Source organism: Lissotriton vulgaris, chromosome 2_1 (assembly GCF_964263255.1).
Source record: "Lissotriton vulgaris chromosome 2_1, aLisVul1.2, whole genome shotgun sequence".
NCBI lineage: Eukaryota > Metazoa > Chordata > Amphibia > Caudata > Salamandridae > Lissotriton > Lissotriton vulgaris.
Genome location: NC_141687.1, coordinates 96770471 through 96791864, shown reverse-complemented (window position 1 = coordinate 96791864; position 21394 = coordinate 96770471). Strand labels below are relative to the sequence as shown.

Sequence of the window (21394 nt, the reverse complement as noted above, 5' to 3'; positions counted from 1 at the left end):
TTAACCTGGACTTCTATTGGAATTCTATAACGCATATTAGCAAGCCCATTATCGCCGTTTTAGTGGCAGGACGCCGATAATTTTAACTAGGTTCTTGCTAATATGCCCCCATATTTTAGGGACAGGCCGCAAGCACTTTAGTACTGGTTAGCTCTTTTGGATTTGGCATCTATGAAGCTATAATCCTGTTTGGTGAGTTTGTGAGTGACGACCATCAGTGCAGGTCGACAAAGGTGATCACCAAGGTACCCCAGTGATATATATGGGTAGAACACCCAAAATGCAAACATACAAAGGAAAGAAACTCATTCAGCAAGCAGAATTTTCTATTAGAAGCAAGGAAATGGTTAAGGTAAAAACTTTGCGAGATTCCGCAGACTTCTGCGAGTGGTGGAATTCAGCACTGCACACTGATATTTAGCGCTGGTAGCCTGTCCTCGGTATAAATCAGCTTAAACAGCATCACGCGGTGTGCCAGAAGGCACTGCTCCTTTCTGCCACTCGAGTAGATTTTCTACTCAAGCGGCAGCTTTCTCAACGTAAACGGTAGCGGCCTGCCATGACATCCTGTGTTGGGAAACCTTGCTGAAAGGCATTCTAGCACCGGAAAATCACGCTAGGGGATGCAAATTCTTGTTTGTGCTCAGCAACTTAAGGTTGAGAGCTGCACGTGAGGATAAGCATGGCCACATGGCGGTTGGTAGTGTTTTGTGGGAATTCTATGCTCGAAGCAGAGTGCGAAGTGGGCAAAACTCAGCAAACTCTGCCAATGGAGCGAGTATTTCACCCACCCCTACAATATTTATATCTGGCGCCAGCCTTTTAGGCTGCCCTCCCATCTGGTTCTGGAAAGTTCCTTCCTTCCCTTAAGAAGGGTCTAAGAAATGGAGGGTGGCAAAAGGCTAGTTTCAGGTTTCTTTGTGCGTTTGCTGGAGGCAGTCCTTTGAAGTGTAAGTGGGTCAGGGAATAGCTCTGCATCAGCTATCCTTGCCGGATGGTCCAATCTGACAACACCTTGTCCCCTTTTGTCTTACTGTCTGGGGGAAATAAACAAAGCTCAACATCTAAGCTATTCAGTCACACTGGCAGCAGGCACCAAACTGTTAAGACAAGAAATCGCCAGCTTTCTAAAAGTTGCATTTTGAGAATTGTGACTTAAATTCTGACTTTACCGTTAAAGAGGGTTTTAAAGTACAATTACTTTGAGTCTAACCATAATATTTGGACCTGTTCCCAACCAAATGTTAGCACTTATTAAATCTAATAAGGTAACCTAATGCCATCCAATTGAAGCGATAGGCCTTACAGTAGAGAAAAACAAATTTAGGATTTTTCTACTGCCAGGACATGTAAAACATGCCTACTTTTTAAATACAATGTACTCTGGCCTATGGGCTGTTTAAAGCCTGACATATGTATTGAAAAGGAAGATTTACATGTAGCAAAAAAGACTATTTTTTCAGGTCAAAATGGCAGTTTAAAAGTGCACTACAGTGTGCAGCAGCAAGTCACAGATTTGTTATAAAGTGCTATTTTTGTGTGTGGCACAATGTGTGATGCAGGCCCACTAGTTGCATTTAATTTACATGCCCTGGGTATATGTAGTTCCGCTTTACTTGGGACTTACTGGTAAATTAAATGTGCCAATCAGGCGTAGGCCACACCATGGGGCATATTAGGAAGAACCTCGTTAAAATTATCGGGGTTTTAGCGGCAGGAAACTGCCGCCAAAACGGTGATAATGGGCTTGCTAATATGCGTTATAGAATTCCAATAGAAGCCCAGGTTAGATGTGCAGGACATTTAACCTGGGCTTCTATTGAAATTCTATAACGCATATTAGCAAGCCCATTATCGCCGTTTTAGTGGCAGGACGCCGATAATTTTAACGAGGTTCTTGCTAATATGACCCCATATTTTTGGGAGAGGCCGCAAGCACTTTAGTACTGGTTGGCTCTTTTGGATTTGGCATCTATGAAGCTATATTCCTGTTTGGTGAGTTTGTGAGTGGCTACCATCAGTGCAGGTCGACAAAGGTGATCACCAAGGTACCCCAGTGATATATATGGGTAGAACACCCAAAATGCAAACATACAAAGGAAAGAAATTCATTCAGCAAGCAGAATTTTCTATTAGAAGCAAGAAAATGGTAAAGATAAAAACTCTGCGAGATTCCGCAGACTTCTGCGAGTGGTGGAATTCAGCACTGCACACTGATATTTAGCGCTGGTAGCCTGTCCTCGGTATAAATCAGCTTAAACAGCATCACGCGGTGTGCCAGAAGGCACTGCTCCTTTCTGCCACTCGAGTAGATTTTCTACTCAAGCGGCAGCTTTCTCAACGTAAACGGTAGCAGCCTGCCATGACATCCCGTGTTGGGAAACCTTGCTGAAAGGCATTCTAGCACCGGAAAATCACGCTAGGGGATGCAAATTCTTGTTTGTGCTCAGCAACTTAAGGTTGAGAGCTGCACGTGAGGATAAGCATGGCCACATGGCCGTTGGTAGAGTTTTGTGGGAATTCTATGCTCGAAGCAGAGTGCGAAGTGGGCAAAACTCAGCAAACTCTGCCAATGGAGCGAGTATTTCACCCACCCCTACAATATTTATATCTGGCGCCAGCCTTTTAGGCTGCCCTCCCATCTGGTTCTGGAAAGTTCCTTCCTTCCCTTAAGAAGGGTCTACGAAATGGAGGGTGGCAAAAGGCTAGTTTCAGGTTTCTTTGTGCGTTTGCTGGAGGCAGTCCTTTGAAGTGTAAGTGGGTCAGGGAATAGCTCTGCATCAGCTATCCTTGCAGGATGGTCCAATCTGACAACACCTTTTGTCTCACTGTCTGGGGGAAATAAACAAAGCTCAACATCTAAGCTATTCAGTCACACTGGCAGCAGGCACCAAACGGTTAAGACAAGAAATCGCCAGCTTTCTAAAAGTTGTATTTTGAGAATTGTGACTTAAATTCTGACTTTACCGTTAAAGAGGGTTTTAAAGTACAATTACTTTGAGTCTAACCATAATATTTGGACCTGCTCCCAACCAAATGTTAGCACTTATTAAATCTAATAAGGTAACCTAATGCCATCCAATTGAAGCGATAGGCCTTATAGTAGAGGAAAACAAATTTAGGATTTTTCTACTGCCAGGACATGTAAAACATGCCTACTTTTTAAATACAATGTACTCTGCCCTATGGGCTGTTTAAAGCCTGACATATGTATTGAAAAGGAAGATTTACATGTAGCAAAAAAGACTATTTTTTCAGGTCAAAATGGCAGTTTAAAAGTGCACTACAGTGTGCAGCAGCAAGCCACAGATTTGTTGTAAAGTGCTATTTTTGTGTGTGGCACAATGTGTGATGCAGGCCCACTAGTTGCATTTAATTTACGTGCCCTGGGTATATGTAGTTCCACTTTACTTGGGACTTACTGGTAAATTAAATGTGCCAATCAGGCGTAGGCCACACCATGGGGCATATTAGCAAGAACCTCATTAAAATTATCGGGGTTTTAGCGGCAGGAAACTGCCGCCAAAACGGTGATAATGGGCTTGCTAATATGCGTTATAGAATTCCAATAGAAGCCCAGGTTAGATGTGCAGGACATTTAACCTGGGCTTCTATTGGAATTCTATAACGCATATTAGCAAGCCCATTATCGCCGTTTTAGCGGCAGGACGCCGATAATTTTAACGAGGTTCTTGCTAATATGCCCCCATATTTTAGGGAGAGGCCGCAAGCACTTTAGTACTGGTTGGCTCTTTTGGATTTGGCATCTATGAAGCTATAATCCTGTTTGGTGAGTTTGTGAGTGACGACCATCAGTGCAGGTCGACAAAGGTGATCACCAAGGTACCCCAGTGATATATATGGGTAGAACACCCAAAATGCAAACATACAAAGGAAAGAAAATCATTCAGCAAGCAGAATTTTCTATTAGAAGCAAGGAAATGGTAAAGATAAAAACTCTGCGAGATTCCGCAGACTTCTGCGAGTGGTGGAATTCAGCACTGCGCACTGATATTTAGCACTGGTAGCCTGTCCTCGCTATAAATCAGCTTAAACAGCATCACGCGGTGTGCCAGAAGGCACTGCTCCTTTCTGCCACTCGAGTAGATTTTCTACTCAAGCGGCAGCTTTCTCAACGTAAACGGTAGCGGCCTGCCATGACACCCCGTGTTGGGAAACCTTTCTGAAAGGCATTCTAGCACCGGAAAATCACGCTAGGGGATGCAAATTCTTGTTTGTGCTCAGCAACTTAAGGTTGAGAGCTGCACGTGAGGATAAGCATGGCCACATGGCGGTTGGTAGAGTTTTGTTGGAATTCTATGCTCGAAGCAGAGTGCGAAGTGGGCAAAACTCAGCAAACTCTGCCAATGGAGCGAGTATTTCACCCACCCCTACAATATTTATATCTGGCGCCAGCCTTTTAGGCTGCCCTCCAATCTGGTTCTGGAAAGTTCCTTCCTTCCCTTAAGAAGGGTCTAAGAAATGGAGGGTGGCAAAAGGCTAGTTTCAGGTTTCTTTGTGCGTTTGCTGGAGGCAGTCTTTGAAGTGTAAGTGGGTCAGGGAATAGCTCTGCATCAGCTATTCTTGCAGGATGGTCCAATCTGACAACACCTTTTGTCTTACTGTCTGGGGGAAATAAACAAAGCTCAACATCTCAGCTATTCAGTCACACTGGCAGCAGGCACCAAACGGTTAAGACAAGAAATTGCCAGCTTTCTAAAAGTTGCATTTTGAGAATTGTGACTTAAATTCTGACTTTACCGTTAAAGAGGGTTTTAAAGTACAATTACTTTGAGTCTAACCATAATATTTGGACCTGCTCCCAACCAAATGTTAGCACTTATTAAATCTAATAAGGTAACCTAATGCCATCCAATTGAAGCGATAGGCCTTACAGTAGAGGAAAACAAATTTAGGATTTTTCTACTGCCAGGACATGTAAAACATTCCTACTTTTTAAATACAATGTACTCTGCCCTATGGGCTGTTTAAAGCCTGACATATGTATTGAAAAGGAAGATTTACATGTAGCAAAAAAGACTATTTTGTCAGGTCAAAATGGCAGTTTAAAAGTGCACTACAGTGTGCAGCAGCAAGCCACAGATTTGTTGTAAAGTGCTATTTTTGTGTGTGGCACAATGTGTGTTGCAGCCCACTAGTTGCATTTAATTTACATGCCCTGGATATATGTAGTTCCACTTTACTTGGGACTTACTGGTAAATTAAATGTGCCAATCAGGTGTAGGCCACACCATGGGGCATATTAGGAAGAACCTCGTTAAAATTATCGGGGTTTTAGCGGCAGGAAACTGCCGCCAAAACGGTGATAATGGGCTTGCTAATATGCGTTATAGAATTCCAATAGAAGCCCAGGTTAGATGTGCAGGACATTTAACCTGGGCTTCTATTGGAATTCTATAACGCATATTAGCAAGCCCATTATCGCCGTTTTAGCCGATAATTTTAACGAGGTTCTTGCTAATATGCCCCCATATTTTGGGGAGAGGCCGCAAGCACTTTAGTACTGGTTGGCTCTTTTGGATTTGGCATCTATGAAGCACCCTCCACTGACTTGATATATCTTTTGTGAGTAGAACTACCCAGTCTGTCCACAATCTAATGGCCTGCCACAAAGGATGAATGGACAATCATTATGCGTATGTCAAGAAATCCTGATTGATAACTCCAACCACCTATGATCAATTCAACATTTTAATTAACATTTAAATGTAATTACATAATTTAAATACTTAGTTTTTCTTTAGTTAATTTACCATTAGATGTTTTTTCTGCAGTGATTCAGTGAGAATCAAAAATTACAAACAGATCACCCAGGTGGGGGGGCTTTTAAAATTCTTTATTTACTTTTAATGACGGATACTTCTGCAATCATTGCTAAATTCGAAAGACACTCATCTCCTGAACTCCGAGTACGTTCAATCTTGCCAGGTGGTACTTAATGATGCAAAAGACATTGACGTAACGAACTTTCAGCTGAAAACACTGCCGAGGTCCCTTCATTTTCTTCCTCCTACGACGGTGCCTACGAAGGCCCCCAGGCCGTTGCACAGGTCTGTTGTAGCCAGGGCTAAATCTGTTTTAGCACATATAAAACTCTTCTCTCCATCGGAGCATTTTGCGCACTGTTTACAACCACGGTATGTAGTTTCTGCAAAACAACAAATATTAAGAAAAGCAGATTATCCCACTGATGAATGACCCTTGAATCAGCCTAGCTAGGGTCCGGTTTGTCAATCCACAAGACAGTCAACTCCAGTCCAGGCTTGCCCCAAAGAATATGCACATTTATAGAATTCTCACATTTAAAGAGTTTCAGTGGGGATTTTCAGCATGTTTGTTGTGATTTTGAAAGCCGAGTTTTAGATTTTTGTTGGCTCGATCTCTGTGGTAAAATGTGACCAGTTGGCGCTTCCATAAGAAACCAGCATCAAATGCTCGTGAAATCGGCGTCTTAGTGTACACGACAACACTCCCGCCTTGGACACATGGGGCCTCATTTATGAAAAGTGACGCATCGCTGCGTGAAAGCAGCGATGCGTCACTTCTCAGTGCGCACTTCTTGCGACATTCCTGATGCGTCATATTTAATGTATGACGCATCATGTCGCAAGAAGTTACCGATACGTCAGTATTTCTGACGTATCAGTAAGCGCAAAAGTGACGCATTGCTGGAGTGTGTCACAAAAGTGACGCAACTCCAGCAATGTGTCCTTTCACATGGGGCAAACCCCATGTGAAAGGGTCTGCATCAGTCTTACGCCTGCTGTGAGGCAGGCGCAAGATTTTGACGCAACGGCGTCCTAGAAGTGACGCAGTGAAATCTCATAGATTTCACTGCGTCATTTCTACGAGGCTTTTTGCGGGGGAACGCCCCCCCTGCATACATTATACCTGACGCAGATATAATGTAGCGCAGGGGTTTACAAAGTGACGCATCTGCTCAGATGCGTCACTTTGTAAATAGTGCCCACCAGGAGGCATGTTTTACGCCACCAATGCGTCATAAAAAGTGACGCATCGGAAGCGCAAAACTAACGCATGGCCTCATAAATGAGGCCCATGAAGTGACAGAGATGCCGGTGATGCAGCACACCTTATTTTCAGGTCTGGCTAGACACACCTGTACTGCTGGCCTAGAATTGCTAGCCTGCAAATGGCATGCAGATATTATATTCACCCACATTGCAGTCGATGAGAGTTGTAGCAGTGATAACTTAGATAATGTTTTTATGTCTCAGAAGCAGGAATAGCAAAGGCGCAGGAGTGATAGGAATCCGCCTACAGATAGGTACATTTTTTTTTCATCTGGACTTGAAGCTTAGGTTGGAGTAGCCAGTGGTGGATAGAGCCAGGAGGCAATACTAATGGAAGCCACCGGCAACGCCTTACGCTGGAAGGGCTGGTCTACCATGCCTGCTGCTAATATGGGAAAGGCTGGGGCAAAACAACCACCGCCCGCATGAGGGTGGCAGCGACACATGTCTGAAGCAGAAGGACATAAGCCTGGGCCACCGCCTTGCAAACCCTTACCCACAATGCCAGCAGAGCCAGCCATGCATGTTATCTCTGCAGGTCCACGTGGCTCCCTATGAAAGGTGATGCTGACATTCCCAGCTCTATCTTCCATTAGAAGGGGAGGTAATGAGAGACCTGCTGCACAGGTGCCCAGTGGCAAGTGAGACATGAGAGCGAGAGGCCACCACCATGAGGGAAGCTGCAGTGCAGGGCTCCCCTTACACTACTTGCAGCAAAGCCCTCACCTCGGCCAGTGTGCCCAGCTGGTGGGCCGAAGCTCTTGTAGGCTGGTTTTGGAAGCCCGGGCTGTTACAGGAACCTCTGTCACTTTCCCCCGCTGACCGAGGATACCTGCAGGCAGGCGCGCAACACCCATTGGGCTCACCGGGCTTCAGCCCCCCCCGTCGCCTACTCTGCCCGGGCTAAGATGGCACGCACTGAAATGGTGCAGGAAGGCTGCGCATCCGTTCCGAGAATGTGATTGCTTTAATGATTTCTGAGAGGCCCAGCAGCCCGAGCCAGACAGCCAGCCTCAAACAGTTTCACTGAGTGAACCCCCAGCCCCCACCTCTTGTTTTCCTTTAGAGTGGCGCTGAGGTGAAATCCTTACCTGAAGGCAGGGATTTCACCTAAACACTTGATGTGTTCAGCATGGGGTGTGAAGATGTGCACAGCAGGGGGAAAGGGCTGGCCAGTGCAGGTGACGCTTTTCCTTTGTAAAGGAATTCCTGCTGGCATCATAGCCCAGGGAGGGCTGTCTGCGCACTTGTATAAATGTGTATTCCATACAAGTGGACAGACAGCAAAACCCTGGGCTATGACGCCAGCAGAAATTGGGGGCAAGGGTGCCAATTTTTGATTTTCTCCTCGGGAGCATTTTTTAAATGCACAATCAAATAACGGTTGTTTTTTCCCTCTTTGAGCGTTGAAAACTTTGGTGTGCACTCCTCTAATGGACAGCCTTAAAATATCTTGTAAATCAGAAGTTTATTTCAGGTGACAGTAATATGAACCAAGCTATCAAGAGAAAGTGAACGATTCCCTGAATTTCGTAGAATAAAGCCCACTACGAACGTATGCATTTAGCTCAATAAATGTAATTTATATAGCAAAAACATAATCTAATATTATCAATAAATGTCACTCGAAGGATTACTTGCAAGTGCTTTTCTAGAGTTAATTAGAAAACACCTTTATTTTTGCTGTCGTGGTGGCAGTGGTAATGTAGGACTCAATTCATAAACATTTTGCTAGGTGTACATGTGACTTTCTCGTTTACGTACTCCTACATCCCAAATGTGAGCAAGGAGTATTGCTGTCCTACTTTTGCCAGGAGTACCCAAAGAGTAAGCCCCTTGGTATATAGAATTAAAGAGGAGCCTTAAAGAAGTGTACGCTCTCAAAGTTGTCTTTCTGACCTGGTCTCCCCAGATCCTAATAAATAGACAGGAGCCCTCGACTCTCCACAAAAGTTCACTGACAGGAAGATGAGGACCCTCTTATCGAGGAAGAAGTGGCAATCACTACAAAGTAGTGTCACAGACTCTTAACAGAAAAGCTGCTTACATTGCTCGGCTTACATTATGCACATGTAGTGTAAGTTTGTAGTGTTCATTTTTTGGGGTGCTAGTGGGTAACTTTAGGGTTCAGGGTGGGTGTGGGTTTTAGTGTGCCAGGGGGCAATTTTAGGGTTCAGGGTGGGTTACGGATCGGGGTGCCAGTGGGTAATTTTAGGGTTCTGAGTGGGTATGGGTTTTGGGGTTCCAGGGGGGTAATTTTAGGGATCCGGGCGGGCATGGGTTTTGGGGTGCCAGGCGGTAATTATAGGGTTCAGCGTGGGTATGTGTTTTGGTGTGCCAGGGGTAATTTTAGGGTTCAAGGCAGGTATGGGTTTTGGGGTGTCAGGGGGCAATTTTAGGGTTCAGGGTGGGTATGGGTTATGGGGTGCCAGGGGAGAATTTATGGTTCAGGATGGGTATGGGTTATGGGGTGCCAGGGGGGAATTTATGTTTCAGCATGGGTATGGGTTTTGGGGTGCCAGGGGTCATTTTCAGGTTCAGGGTGGGTATGGGTTTTGGGGTGCCATGGGGTTAATTTTAGGGTTCAGCGTGGGTATGGGTTTTGGGGTGCCAGGGGCAATTTTAAGGTTCCAGGGTGGTGATTTTAGGGTTCAGGGTGGTAATGGGTTTTGGGATGCCAGGGGGTAATTTTAGGGTTTGGGGTGGGTATGGGTTTTGGGGTGCCGGTGATAATTTTAGGGAAGAGAATGGGTATGGGTTTTCAGGTGCCAGGGGTAATTTTAGGGTTCAGGGAGGGCATGGTTTTTGAGGTTCCAGGGGTAATTTTAGGGTTTGGGGTCGATATGGGATTTGGGGTGCTAGGGGGTAACTTTAGGGTTCAGGGAAATAATGGGTTTTGGGGTGCCATAGGGTTAATTTTAGGGTTCAGGGCGGTATGGGTTTTAGGGTGTGAGGCGGTTAATTTTAGGGTTCAGCGTGGGTATGTGTTTTGGTGTGCCAGGGGGTTAATTTTAGGTTTCAGTGCGGGTATGGGGTTTAGGGTGGGAGGGGAAGCATTTTAGGTTTCATGGTGGGTGTGGGTTTATCAGGTGTCAGGGGGGCAATTTTAGGGTTCAGGGAGGGTATGGGTTTTGGGGTGCCGGGGGGTAATTTTAAGGTTCAGGGTGGTAATGGGTTTTGGATGCCAGGGGGTAATTTTAGGGTTCAGCGTAGGTATGTGTTTTGGTGTGCCAGGGGTAATTTTAGGGTTCAGGGTGGGTATGGGTTTTGGGGTGCCAGGGGGGGATTTAATGTTCAGTATGGGTATGGGTTTTGGGGTGCCAGGGGTAATTTTAAAGTTCAGGGTGGGTATGGGTTTTGGGGGGCAAGGGTGTAATTTTAGGGATCAGCGCAGGTATGAGTTTTGAGGCTCCAGGGGGGTGATTTTAGGGTTCAGGGTGGGCATGGGTTTTGCGGTGCCAGGGGGTAATTTTGTGGTTCAGGGTGGTAATGGATTTGAGGGGGCAAGGTTGTAATTTTATGGATCAGTACGGCTATGGGTTTTGGGGTGCCAGAGGTAAATTTAGGGTTCAGGGTGGGTATGGTTTTGGGGGGCAAGGGTGTAATTTCAGGGATCAGCGCGGGTATGGGGGTTGGGGTTCTAGGGGGATGATTTCAGGGTTCAGGGTGGTAATGGGTTTTGGGGTGCGAGGGGGTAGTTTTAGGGTTCGGTGGTTATGGGTTTTGGGGTGCCAGGGGTGTAATTTGGAGGTTCGGGTGGTAATGGATTTTGGGGGGCAAGCAGTAATATGAGCGTTTAGCATGGGTATGGGTTTTGGGGTGCCAGGGGTAATTTTAGCGTTCAGGGTGGGTATGGGTTTTTGGGTACCTGGGGAAATTTTAGGGTTCAGGGCGGGTATGGGTTTTGGTGTGCCAAGGGGGTAACTTTGGGGTTCAGGGTGGGTATGGGTTTTGGGGTACCCGGGGTAATTTTAGGGTTCAGGGTGGGTATGGGTTTTGGACTTGCAATGATAAACATTTCACAAGCACATTGTCCTCCTATAGAAGCAATTGTTGACGAACTGGCGAAAAAGGGTCGTCGCCTTGAAATGGCATTGTGAAAATTGGTTATATTGTGTTCCTAAAGTGCTTTGTAGTAAAATATATTAAATTGGTCTTTTAATTCAGTACATTCTGTTCCTTTTTCATAAGACAATAGGACATAAATGCATCAAATTAACACAAATGTGTGCTCTAATTGTTGTCCAGTTTCAAATGCAGAATTCATCACGTTTTCTCCGCTTGACCTGAGCATTAATCGATCCCGATTATCTACCATTTTAGCCCCGCCTCATTTTTTAACATTAGCCACGCCCCTTCATTTGCCATGTTAGCCCCCCCCGAAATGAAGACCTAGTTGCGCCCCTGCCTGCAGGATAATAGCAGAAGACAGAGGGGGGGCTCAAGAGAGGGAGAAAGGGAGGGGGGAAGTAGGGAGAAAGCATCACAGAGGGAGAATAGATGCATGAAAAGGGAGATGACACGAGGAGAGGAAGGGAGCGGGCGGGTTTCAGAATTGGTGCCAGGGTTGCTTATGGTGCCCTAGTCCGGCCATGCTTGAGGTTCAGGGGCCCAGAGGCTGGGGAGGCATGTTCTTTGGAGGGTGGAGGGTTGCGGGAGAATGGCCGAGTATAAACCTGACAAGCTTGGCTTCAGGAGAGGTGGAGCTGGGATGTGCAGGCCAATCTCAGTGCTACTGGTGCACAGAGGGTCTGAAGGGAAAGCGGCTGTCTGGTGTGGAGCACAACTGAGCCTCAGAAGCTGCAGTGCAAGCCCTTACTAATAACAAGCACTGACAAAGCCAATAGGTTGTGCCTTTGCGAGAGGTTCTATTTTTGTGTCCTCTGTTCTACAGTACTTGTGTGGATAGTAAGTGTCTGTGCAAATAAAATCGTTTTTCATGTTGTGCTGATTAAGTGATGATTGTTGGAGGTTTTGTCTGCCTCAATAGACCAATTGGCTTTACAAATGTTATTTGTCGATGTTAGCCAGCTGAAGCAGTAATGCCCTGAACTACCTCAATGGCATTGGAAACCACTACGGCATATTACATGAACTCCATTTGGCAATCTATAGTGCATACCTTTGCTCAGCCATTTTACCAATGTTAAGCATAGAGGCTTGGTTCTTTCAGTAGGAGAAAGGGTCTCATGTTAGCTTCCACTCAGTACAGAAGTTATATACATAAGGTATTTATATATAAACCTAATTAAAAAGCAGAAAGCTCTGCATATTGGCTTAGACAATATACAGAACTCGCTGCTCTTCAAGCAAAGTCATCACAACATATGCTACAAGTAGTAGCTGGTTTGTGGGCTATTGCTGATGCGGTTTGATGTAAAAGTGTTAATCAATATTTGAAAATCAATCACCTTTTGCAGCATCATCTGATGCAGCGCGAGAAGATGAAGCAGACTGCTCGCACAACTGCTTTCCTTGCTCCTAAATGTTAACTTTTGGAACATGTGGGGTAGCCGCAAGACTGTGTACTAACAGATCCTTTTAATAAATACATAGCTGTAAAGTTTGGGGTTTGCATTTATGGTTACGATAAATATTGTTAATGCATTGTGCCTCTGTGTGATGATTGGCTGTCTCACGTGTGTGTGTGTAGCTCTCCACTGGAAGCAGTTGTAATGAGGGTCTGGAATGCTAAAGAGGGACTCAGAGGGGAGGAGATGGAAAGCGAGGCAGATGAGAGGGGGCAAGCAGAGATGCGGGAGGGGATGGGTGGACCAAACAGGTACCCTCGGAAAATAGAAAAGAGACGAGATAAGAACATGGGGCCTCATTAATGAGAAATGACGCATCGCTGTGTGAAAGCAGCAATGCCTCACTTCTCAGTGCGCACTCCTTGCGACATTCCTGATGAGTCATATTTAATATATGACGCATCATGTCGCAAGGAGTTACAGATACGTCAGTATTTCTGACGTATCTGTAAGCGCAAAAGTGACGCATTGCTGGAGTGTGTCACAAAAGTGACGCAACTCCAGCAATGCATCGTTTCACATGGGGCAAGCCCCATGTGAAAGGGCCTGCGTCAGTCTTACGCCTGCTGTGAGGTAGGCGCAAGATTTTGACGCAACGGCGTCCTAAAAGTGACGCAGTGAAATCTCATAGATTTCACTGCGTCACTTCTACGACCCTTCCTTGCGTCAATACGCCCCCCTTGCATATATAAACACAGATTACCCACAAAAAAGCAAGCTTTTGGGAAGGCCGCAGGAAGAAATGATTCACGAGCAATAGGCGGGATGCAAGCCCACAAAGTGGATACACAGCATGTCTCAGAGATGCAACACATGCTCTGCCTAGGTGAGACCTTAAAAATGTCTGTGTTGTAAGACAGGTCAGGCTCTCTTTTAAAAACGCTTGTCCATCTTTCTTAGCAGGACCTTGCTGTATTGAAGAAAACAGCAGATGTTCAATGTATCTTATTAGGTACAACTCTGATATAGGGAACATAATTGAGGGATAGTATTTATAACGTTTCTGTCTAAACCAGTTTATATTTTATAGCTTTACTGTTAATATTTTCATAATTAAACAGTGGTTTATGAACGAAAGAATGCATCCAATTATGGCTAGAAATAATTAGTTGGGCAAGCTATTTTACTTGAGACTGTGTGTTTACCATTTACAAAGTCAAAACACCCAATGGCTTTACAACAAATAATTAATGTAGATTACTTTTTTAACTAGATTGGAGCGCCAAACTAACACTAGAACAAAACTTTACACAATAGTAAGAACACATAGAGAAATGGATGTATACATCTATTTTCACATTTTCACAATTTATTTATTTTCTATTCATTACTTCAACATTTTGCTGATGTCAATACAAAATAAAACATATAATATCAAGTCAATTTTAACACTACCAAACTATAACTTGTCACAAACTCCAGACCTGCTGACTTTGTCATTGAATCATTTGTGAACATAATTTGTCACACAGAAAAGCAGCACTTTATGTAAAAAAATATTTTAGACCTCCCTATAGAAAGATTTAACTTCTTCTAGAACTCATATCATCAGCACCCAAATATACAGAGACAGGGGCTTGGGTCCGACCCATGTTTGAAGAAAGTAGCTTTCATATTGTGTATAATTCCAGAGGGTTATTAGAGGCCATACTACACAATGTGCCCTGGGTGTGTAACAGGCATGTGTGCCCGGTTTGTGTGAACCTGGGGCACTGTGGTATTATAGAAGGGGTTACACACGTTTGTGCAACACCTTTTATAATACTTGTCTAGGGAAAAGGAGGGTCCACAGGAAATGCCAATTCTATATCAGTTTTCACGTTTCTTTTTTTGAAGGGAACACACTCAAAAAACTCTGGACCATTTGAGTTTTGTAGCAAATAAGTCTTTGAAAGGGATGATGAGTGTGTTTGACCAGATTATTGATGTCCTTAGGCTGAATCCTTGCTCGTGTAATCAGAATCAGTAGTCCATATGATGTAGAAAAACTACTTTTTATTAAATTAGGTTAAAACATGAACAGCCGACACGTGTTTCGCCCCCTGTGGCGATTTGCGCCGGGGCTTTTTCAAGGCTATTTACAATATCATGTGTTCATTGTACAGATCTTCATAATATGGACTTATTTTCAAAATCTCCGGTTAGTTTAAAGTTTCAATTTCTCAGGGTGTAATCCCCAGGTCACGTCTTTTTCGTCCGGTCGGTTTTGCGAAAGCGGCCAAAACCGACCGGACGAAAAAGACGTGACCTGGGGATTACACCCTGAGAAATTGAAACTTTAAACTAACCGGAGATTTTGAAAATAAGTCCATATTATGAAGATCTGTACAATGAACACATGATACACATGATATTGTAAATAGCCTTGAAAAAGCCCCGGCGCAAATCGCCACAGGGGGCGAAACACGTGTCGGCTGTTCATGTTTTAACCTAATTTAATAAAAAGTAATTTTTCTACATCATATGGACTACTGATTCTGATTACATGAGCAAGGATTCAGCCTAAGGACATCAATAATCTGGTCAAACACACTCATCATCCCTTTCAAAGACCTTTTATAATACTGTTAGTGCTGGCGCACATGTGCGTCAGTGCTATAGTGAGAGGGAGTTCCCTTATTTGTTTGAGGGCATGGCCCTATGCAAATGAAGGAATCTCTTTGCACCCATATTGTGGACCATGCCACGAGAGCAAACAAGCCTTTCAAAAGAGAGGTTGCGCACTGTCAGTGCGGCCCCAGAGGGCAGCCCTAAGGAGGGGCAAAAAGGGGTCCCATGGTCACTCACTAAACTTGCCTTTAAGGGTATCTTTCTCCCCTCTAGTAAGTGTACTCAGGTTGCCGCCTGCACAGTGAAACACAGAGCAGCTTCTATACAGCTGCTCTTGGTTCCAGTCCTTCCTCAGTGACCGCTTTTTTCAAGTCTTTGAAGGAGATTGTTATTGTTATTGTGGATTTATATAGCGCCGGGTCACCTACAGGTGACCCGGCGCTTTGACCACAGAACATAACATCCGGGAAATAAAAGGGTGGAGTGCTTAAGCTAAGCTGAGTGCTGCTCTGAACAAGTTGGTTTTCAAGGCTTTCCTGAAGCGGAGTAGATTACCCTCCTTTCTGAGTGTTTCAGGCAGGGCGTTCCAAAGGTTCGGTAATAAAACCGAGAAAGATCTCCCTCCCATTGTGGCCAGCTTAAAACGAGGACATACCAGGAGTTTGGCATCAGAGGACCTGAGATTTCTTTCCGGTCTATATATCTCAATCCGTTCCTTGATGTAGGTCGGGGCCTTCCCATAGATGGCTTTATGGGCTATGCAGAGGCTTTTAAAAACGGACCTCTGTCCAATTGGTAGCCAATGTAGACTTTTTAATAGTGGAGAGGCATGCGTTCTCCGCGGAAGGTTGAAAATAAGTCTAGCGGCGTCGTTTAGGACTACCTGAAGTCTGTTTGTTAGCATTTTTGGCAGGCCTAGGTAGAGCGCGTTGCCATAGTCGAGTCTTGACACTATGGTGGCCGAGACCACTGTGCGTAGCATCGACTGGGAAAGGAGAGGGACTAATTTGCGCAACTGTCTTAGAAGACCTGTACAAGTGCCAACCACGGTGGAAACCTGGTTGGTCATTGAGAGGGCACTGTCCAATTTAATACCCAGACTTTTAACCGTGGCTGCTGGCTGTGGGGTTGGGCCCAGCTCCTGGGGCCAGTACAAGTCGCTCCAGGAGGAGCACTTAGATGGTACTATCAGCACCTCTGTCTTTTCCGGGTTAATTTTAAGCTGGTTGGTGGACATCCAGTGGACCGTATATCTAAGTATATCCTGCGCGTGTGACTGGGCTTGTGCTGTGTCATCTATGCCCAGCAGCAGCTGTGTGTCATCAGCATAGTTAAACACCCGACAGCCCATCCCCGCTAGTGTGTTAATCAGGGGCTGTAGATATATGTTAAACAGGAGTGGGGATAGTGCTGAGCCCTGGGGGACGCCACAAGTCAGACTTCCCACACCTGATACACTATCTCCCATCTGGATTCTCTGGGTTCTCCCAGATAGAAATGATTCCAGCCACCGAAGGGCTAAAACCTGAATCCCAAACCCAGCCAGCCTATTCAGCAGAATGGAATGGCTGACAGTATCGAACGCCGCTGATAGGTCTAACAAAATCAGGGTGCTCGGTCTTTTACTGTCAGCCATCCTTCTGAGCTCGTCCAGCACCGAGAGCATGGCCAACTCGGTGCTGTGGTGTGCACGGCAGCCTGCCTGCCTCTCATGGAGTAGATGGTTAGACTCCAGATAGCTTGACATAGATTTTAGTACATGTTGCTCGAGTACTTTGGACAGGAAGGGCAGCTGGGATATGGGTCGATAATTTTTTAAGGCATTGGGATCTGCCCCCACTTTTTTTAGCAGCGGTCTTACACGAGCTTCTTTGAAGCTAGTGGGGAGCCTGCCAGTACTCAGGGATTTATTCAGTGTAGCTAGGATATGGTCCTCGAGAATTGGACCTGCCAAGCAGAAAATGCTTGGGGGGCATGGATCCGCTGGGGAGCCAGATTTTGTCTTTCTCATCAATGACTCAAGGGTTAGTGAGTCCATGGGGGGAAATGATGATAAGCAGCTGGCAGTTGGATTTAGATCGATATGCTGCTCAGTTAGGCTGCACCCCGTGCTTTTTATCTCGCGCATGATGATATCAACCTTATCCAGGAAATATTTCTGGAAGGTGTCACAGTCTATGCTACTTTCTGCATCCTGGGCTCTTTTTGTTAGTTCCTTCAGGATTTTAAACTTTTCCTTTTGAACATTATTCGCCCTATTTATACGGACCTCATAGAATGCGGCTTTAGTTGTCCGGATAGATTTTTTGTAGCTACGGAACGCCATCTTGTATTGTTCGCAAGTGGCTGTATCCTTATTCCTCCTCCAGTTTCTCTCCATGTTACGCAGGGCCTTCCTTTGGTCCCTCAAGGCGGGTGTGAACCAAGGGGCTCCCTTTTTCCCACTGTTTTTTGTCTGAAGTTTCTCAGGGGCTATCTGATCAATGGCCTTTACCAAATAGTCCATCATATCTTTACAATCCTGATCTACATCTTGATTAAGCATTATCGGCTGGGCAATTCCTCTGAGTGATGTAGTCAGTGTATGTTGGTCTACGTTTTTCCACTGGCGGGTCAGTCTGGTTTTAGGTGCTGGGCGTGAGAGTATGGTATCTAGGGGGATGTCACAGTAGATCAGATGGTGGTCTGACCACATACAAGGGAGGATTCCAGCTAGTACCACCCTGAGATCTGTGGTCCATATCAGGTCTAGGGTGTGGCCTTTTATATGGGTGGGAGCGTTTACAAGCTGCCTGAATCCTAGAGAGGACATGGTTGTCTCTAGGGTGTTGGCCGCTGGCTGTTTCCTATCTTTGTCCCAGTGAAAATTGAAGTCTCCTGTAACTATGACGTTTCTATATCTGGAGCACATGTCGGATGCATAGGTCATAAAGGAGTCATTAAAACCTGGGGTTGCGTTGGGAGGGCGATAAACTGTGAGAACTGTAACACACATGTTATCAAACATAATTTTTATCGCCAGCAAGTCAGCCAAATCCGCCGACTCCGCCAGAATTTTAGTCACTGCTAGATGTTTCTTGAAAATTATTGCCTCCCCTCCCCCTCGGGTATTCCCTATGTGATTCTGCCAGTGGATGTCATAATTTTCAGGGACAGCAGCTATGATGTCTGGTAGGGAGTTATCCCCCATCCAGGTCTCGGACAAAGTCAGAATGTCAATGTCTTCGCCCTGTAGTAGAGTGTAAATCTCGAGACTATGACAGCATAGCGACCTAGTGTTAAGGCTGACGAGCTTTAAAGTATGCGAGGGGGCTCGGGACCTACCTATCAGCGGTGCCTGGATAGACAGTTCCTCGATACGAGTGAGTGTAGCCAGGTCTAAAGATGTCATGGCCCCATTCAGATGACGGATTTCCTCACCAGAGTATGTAAGCCATTTGGTGGGGGGCCCTGCCCCTGCGCCCTTCCGTGCGCGGACGGGCGCAGACGGGCAGGACTCTGGCACAACTCCGGCACAGATCCGGCACAGATGTGGTGTCCTCCCGGTTACCTCTCAGCTGTGGGGTTCCGCAGGGCTCTGCCCTGAGCCCCACGCTTTTAAATATCTACATGAGCACCTTGGCGGAGGTTGTCCATCCACTCGGCATTAAGATCATCACCTACGCAGACGACACTCAGTTAGTGGTAGCACTAGATCACTCTGAGGGGTTGTCTAGCACCCTCGGTCCTTGCCTAGAGGCGGTGGCCGATTGGATGGAACTCTCCTGCCTCAAGCTCAAGGGGACAAAACAGAGATCATGTTCTAGGGCAACCCGCCGTCTCCTGTCCCCTGCTTTCCTGTGGCCGGTATGCCTGGGCCTGCTCCACCTCCAAAGGTGCAGATCAAGAGCCTTGGCATGTTGCTTGGCCGCTCTCTTGATTTTAACCACCAGGCCACCAAGCTCTCAGCCACCCGCAATGGAATGATGAGTATGTTGAGGAAAATCATCCCCCTCCTCCCCTTCCAGGCGAGAAGAATTATGGTACAGGCCCTCATACTCTCTCGCCTGGATTACAGGAATGCCCTATACCTTGGATCTCCTCAATTAACCATTCGCAAACTGCAACTAACTCGGAATTGCACAGCCCGCCTGCTTCTCCAGATTCTGCAGTGGCAATCTCCTAAACCAGCACTGAGGAGTCTTCATTGGCTCCCTATTCCGGCAGGATACAGTTTAAGGCTATGTGCTTGGCTCATAGAGCCATCTGGAAGACCGGTCCGGCTATTACCCACTCCCTGGTCACCTCTTATCTTCCTCACAGAACCCTGCACTCCAGTTCCTTAAGTCTGGCCACCCCCAAGAAAATTCAAAGATCCAGATGGGGTGGACGCTCATTTTCGTTTAATGCCACCAAGATTTGGAACACTCTCCCCCTTACTCTATGAAAGAACAACTACCTTCTGGCCTTCCAGAAGCTCCTAAAAACTCATCTCTTCAAGACACTTACTTAAACATTACGGCCTCTGCTTTTTTCTGCTCTTCTATCAAATAGCGCTGGGAGGCCTCAGGGTAGCCATGCACTATACAAGTATAATTTCATTCATTCATTCATTCAGCTGCTCTGTATTTCAAATGAATGCAGTGCACCCAGGGTAGCTCGAGTTCACAGGTGCTCTGAGGGCAATGCATTCACTTTAAAAGGACGCACTTTCTCTGTTTGCGCCCAGTGCCCCTTTCATACGGTGAGCCCCGTGAGTAATACAGTCCTAGGTGTGTTAGTTTGCCTGCTTAATGAGTCCTTACACTCCATTGCATTACAGTGATGGAAAACCTCTATGTAATTCTAAAAGTGTTTACACAGTCCTGCTGATGTTTAAACAATAGTGATTTTGCAGGATATGCAATTTTGCACCTACAAGTGACTGTTACTCTTAAATGTACTAAAACCATGCTGCGTACGATACACCAAGGGAAATTTTGAAACGAAATTTGATTTTACTTCTAAATTTGATTTGTGCTTCTAAAGAGTCTCCCAAAGACATGCTTGTAGTGTCTTGTAATAAAAGAACGCTTGAGCTCTTTAGGTTCCCACTGTATATCGTAGGACTGTGACGTACGCTTTGGAAGGATGAGTTGAAGGCAGGCTTTGAATGTTGAGTTCTGACTTACACGCAGCACAATAAATATGTGTAAATGTACTCTCCAAGTTTGGTGTACTTATTGGCAAGTGCCTAGGATGACAGGACGCTACAATGCTGATATACCATGAAGGGTGATTTTGCACGTCAATGTGGTGTCAACCAAAGGTGATGAGGAATAGCTTTTGCAGGGAACATTTAATTTCTGCACTGTGTGAATTTGTACCTAAATGTGATAGCACACTCCTCTTGACTTTAAAAGGGCAGTGTTGCACCTAAATGTTGTTTTGCCCTAAATGTGTTTTCTTTAAATTCAAACGTGGTTTGCACCATAAATGTTTCTCCAAAAACCTCTTATTAATAAATGAAAGATGATTTTGCACCAAAATGCGATGTTGCCTTAAAAATATTTCCATTATTCTAATGATATTGACTAAAGTGTGATTTTTCACCTGAATGTTTTTTTACAACTAAATGTGATTTGCTTACCTAAACTATTACCACACTCCTGATGATGTTAATCTAAGGAAGATGTTGAACCTAAATGTAGTTTTGCTTCTAAAGATGACATAGGAATCCTGCTTAGTTTACACATAAAAGTAATTTTCAACTAAAGGCAGTATTGCATCTAAGGGGTGATTAGGATGTCGGTTGGTAAGCCTCTGACCGCTAATCGGAGGTTTACTGAACAACATGGTAGGTTTACTGTCCGACCACCCAATTACGATGTAGTGTAAACCAGCCAGTCGTTCTGACTGTCTTCCAAAAGCTCAAGTAGCCGTTGGCCAGTTGGACAGCTTTCAGAATGCCCCATGGACGGATTTTCTCCCGTGGGGATTTTGATGTGCGTTTCCGACAGGCTCTTCATGTCGGGCTTTCCAACAGGAAAAGCCTACTGGAAGGCTACTTTGGAGGTTCCCTAGCAGGGACCCATCCCTAGTTGATCTTCAGTTGGGAGTCCGGGGCCCCCATGTTAATATCTGCACCATGTAGCAGGCACCTTGAGGTTCCGGCCACATAGTCCAGGGATAACAGAAAATTCTGTTTCTCCATGGGAGCTTGTGCTACAGCCGGTTTATGGCCACAGCACGAGCTCCCATGGAGTAAATGTGCGGTCGCATTGCAATTGCAGTGTCGGG

At 45.4% G+C, this 21394-nt stretch overlaps 1 protein-coding gene across 1 annotated transcript in view; it reads right to left on the bottom strand.

The window, feature by feature from the left end:
* Positions 1–5836: 5836 nt before the first annotated feature.
* The window catches only part of LOC147729642 (uncharacterized), a 117618-nt gene continuing 102060 nt past the window's right edge, over positions 5837–21394 (bottom strand). Inside the window, exon 10 of the mRNA XM_086958474.1 lies at positions 5837–6169. Within this exon, the coding sequence (XP_086814600.1) occupies positions 6018–6169 (152 nt within the window). The 3' untranslated portion in view covers positions 5837–6017. The remainder of the gene's footprint in view (positions 6170–21394) is intronic.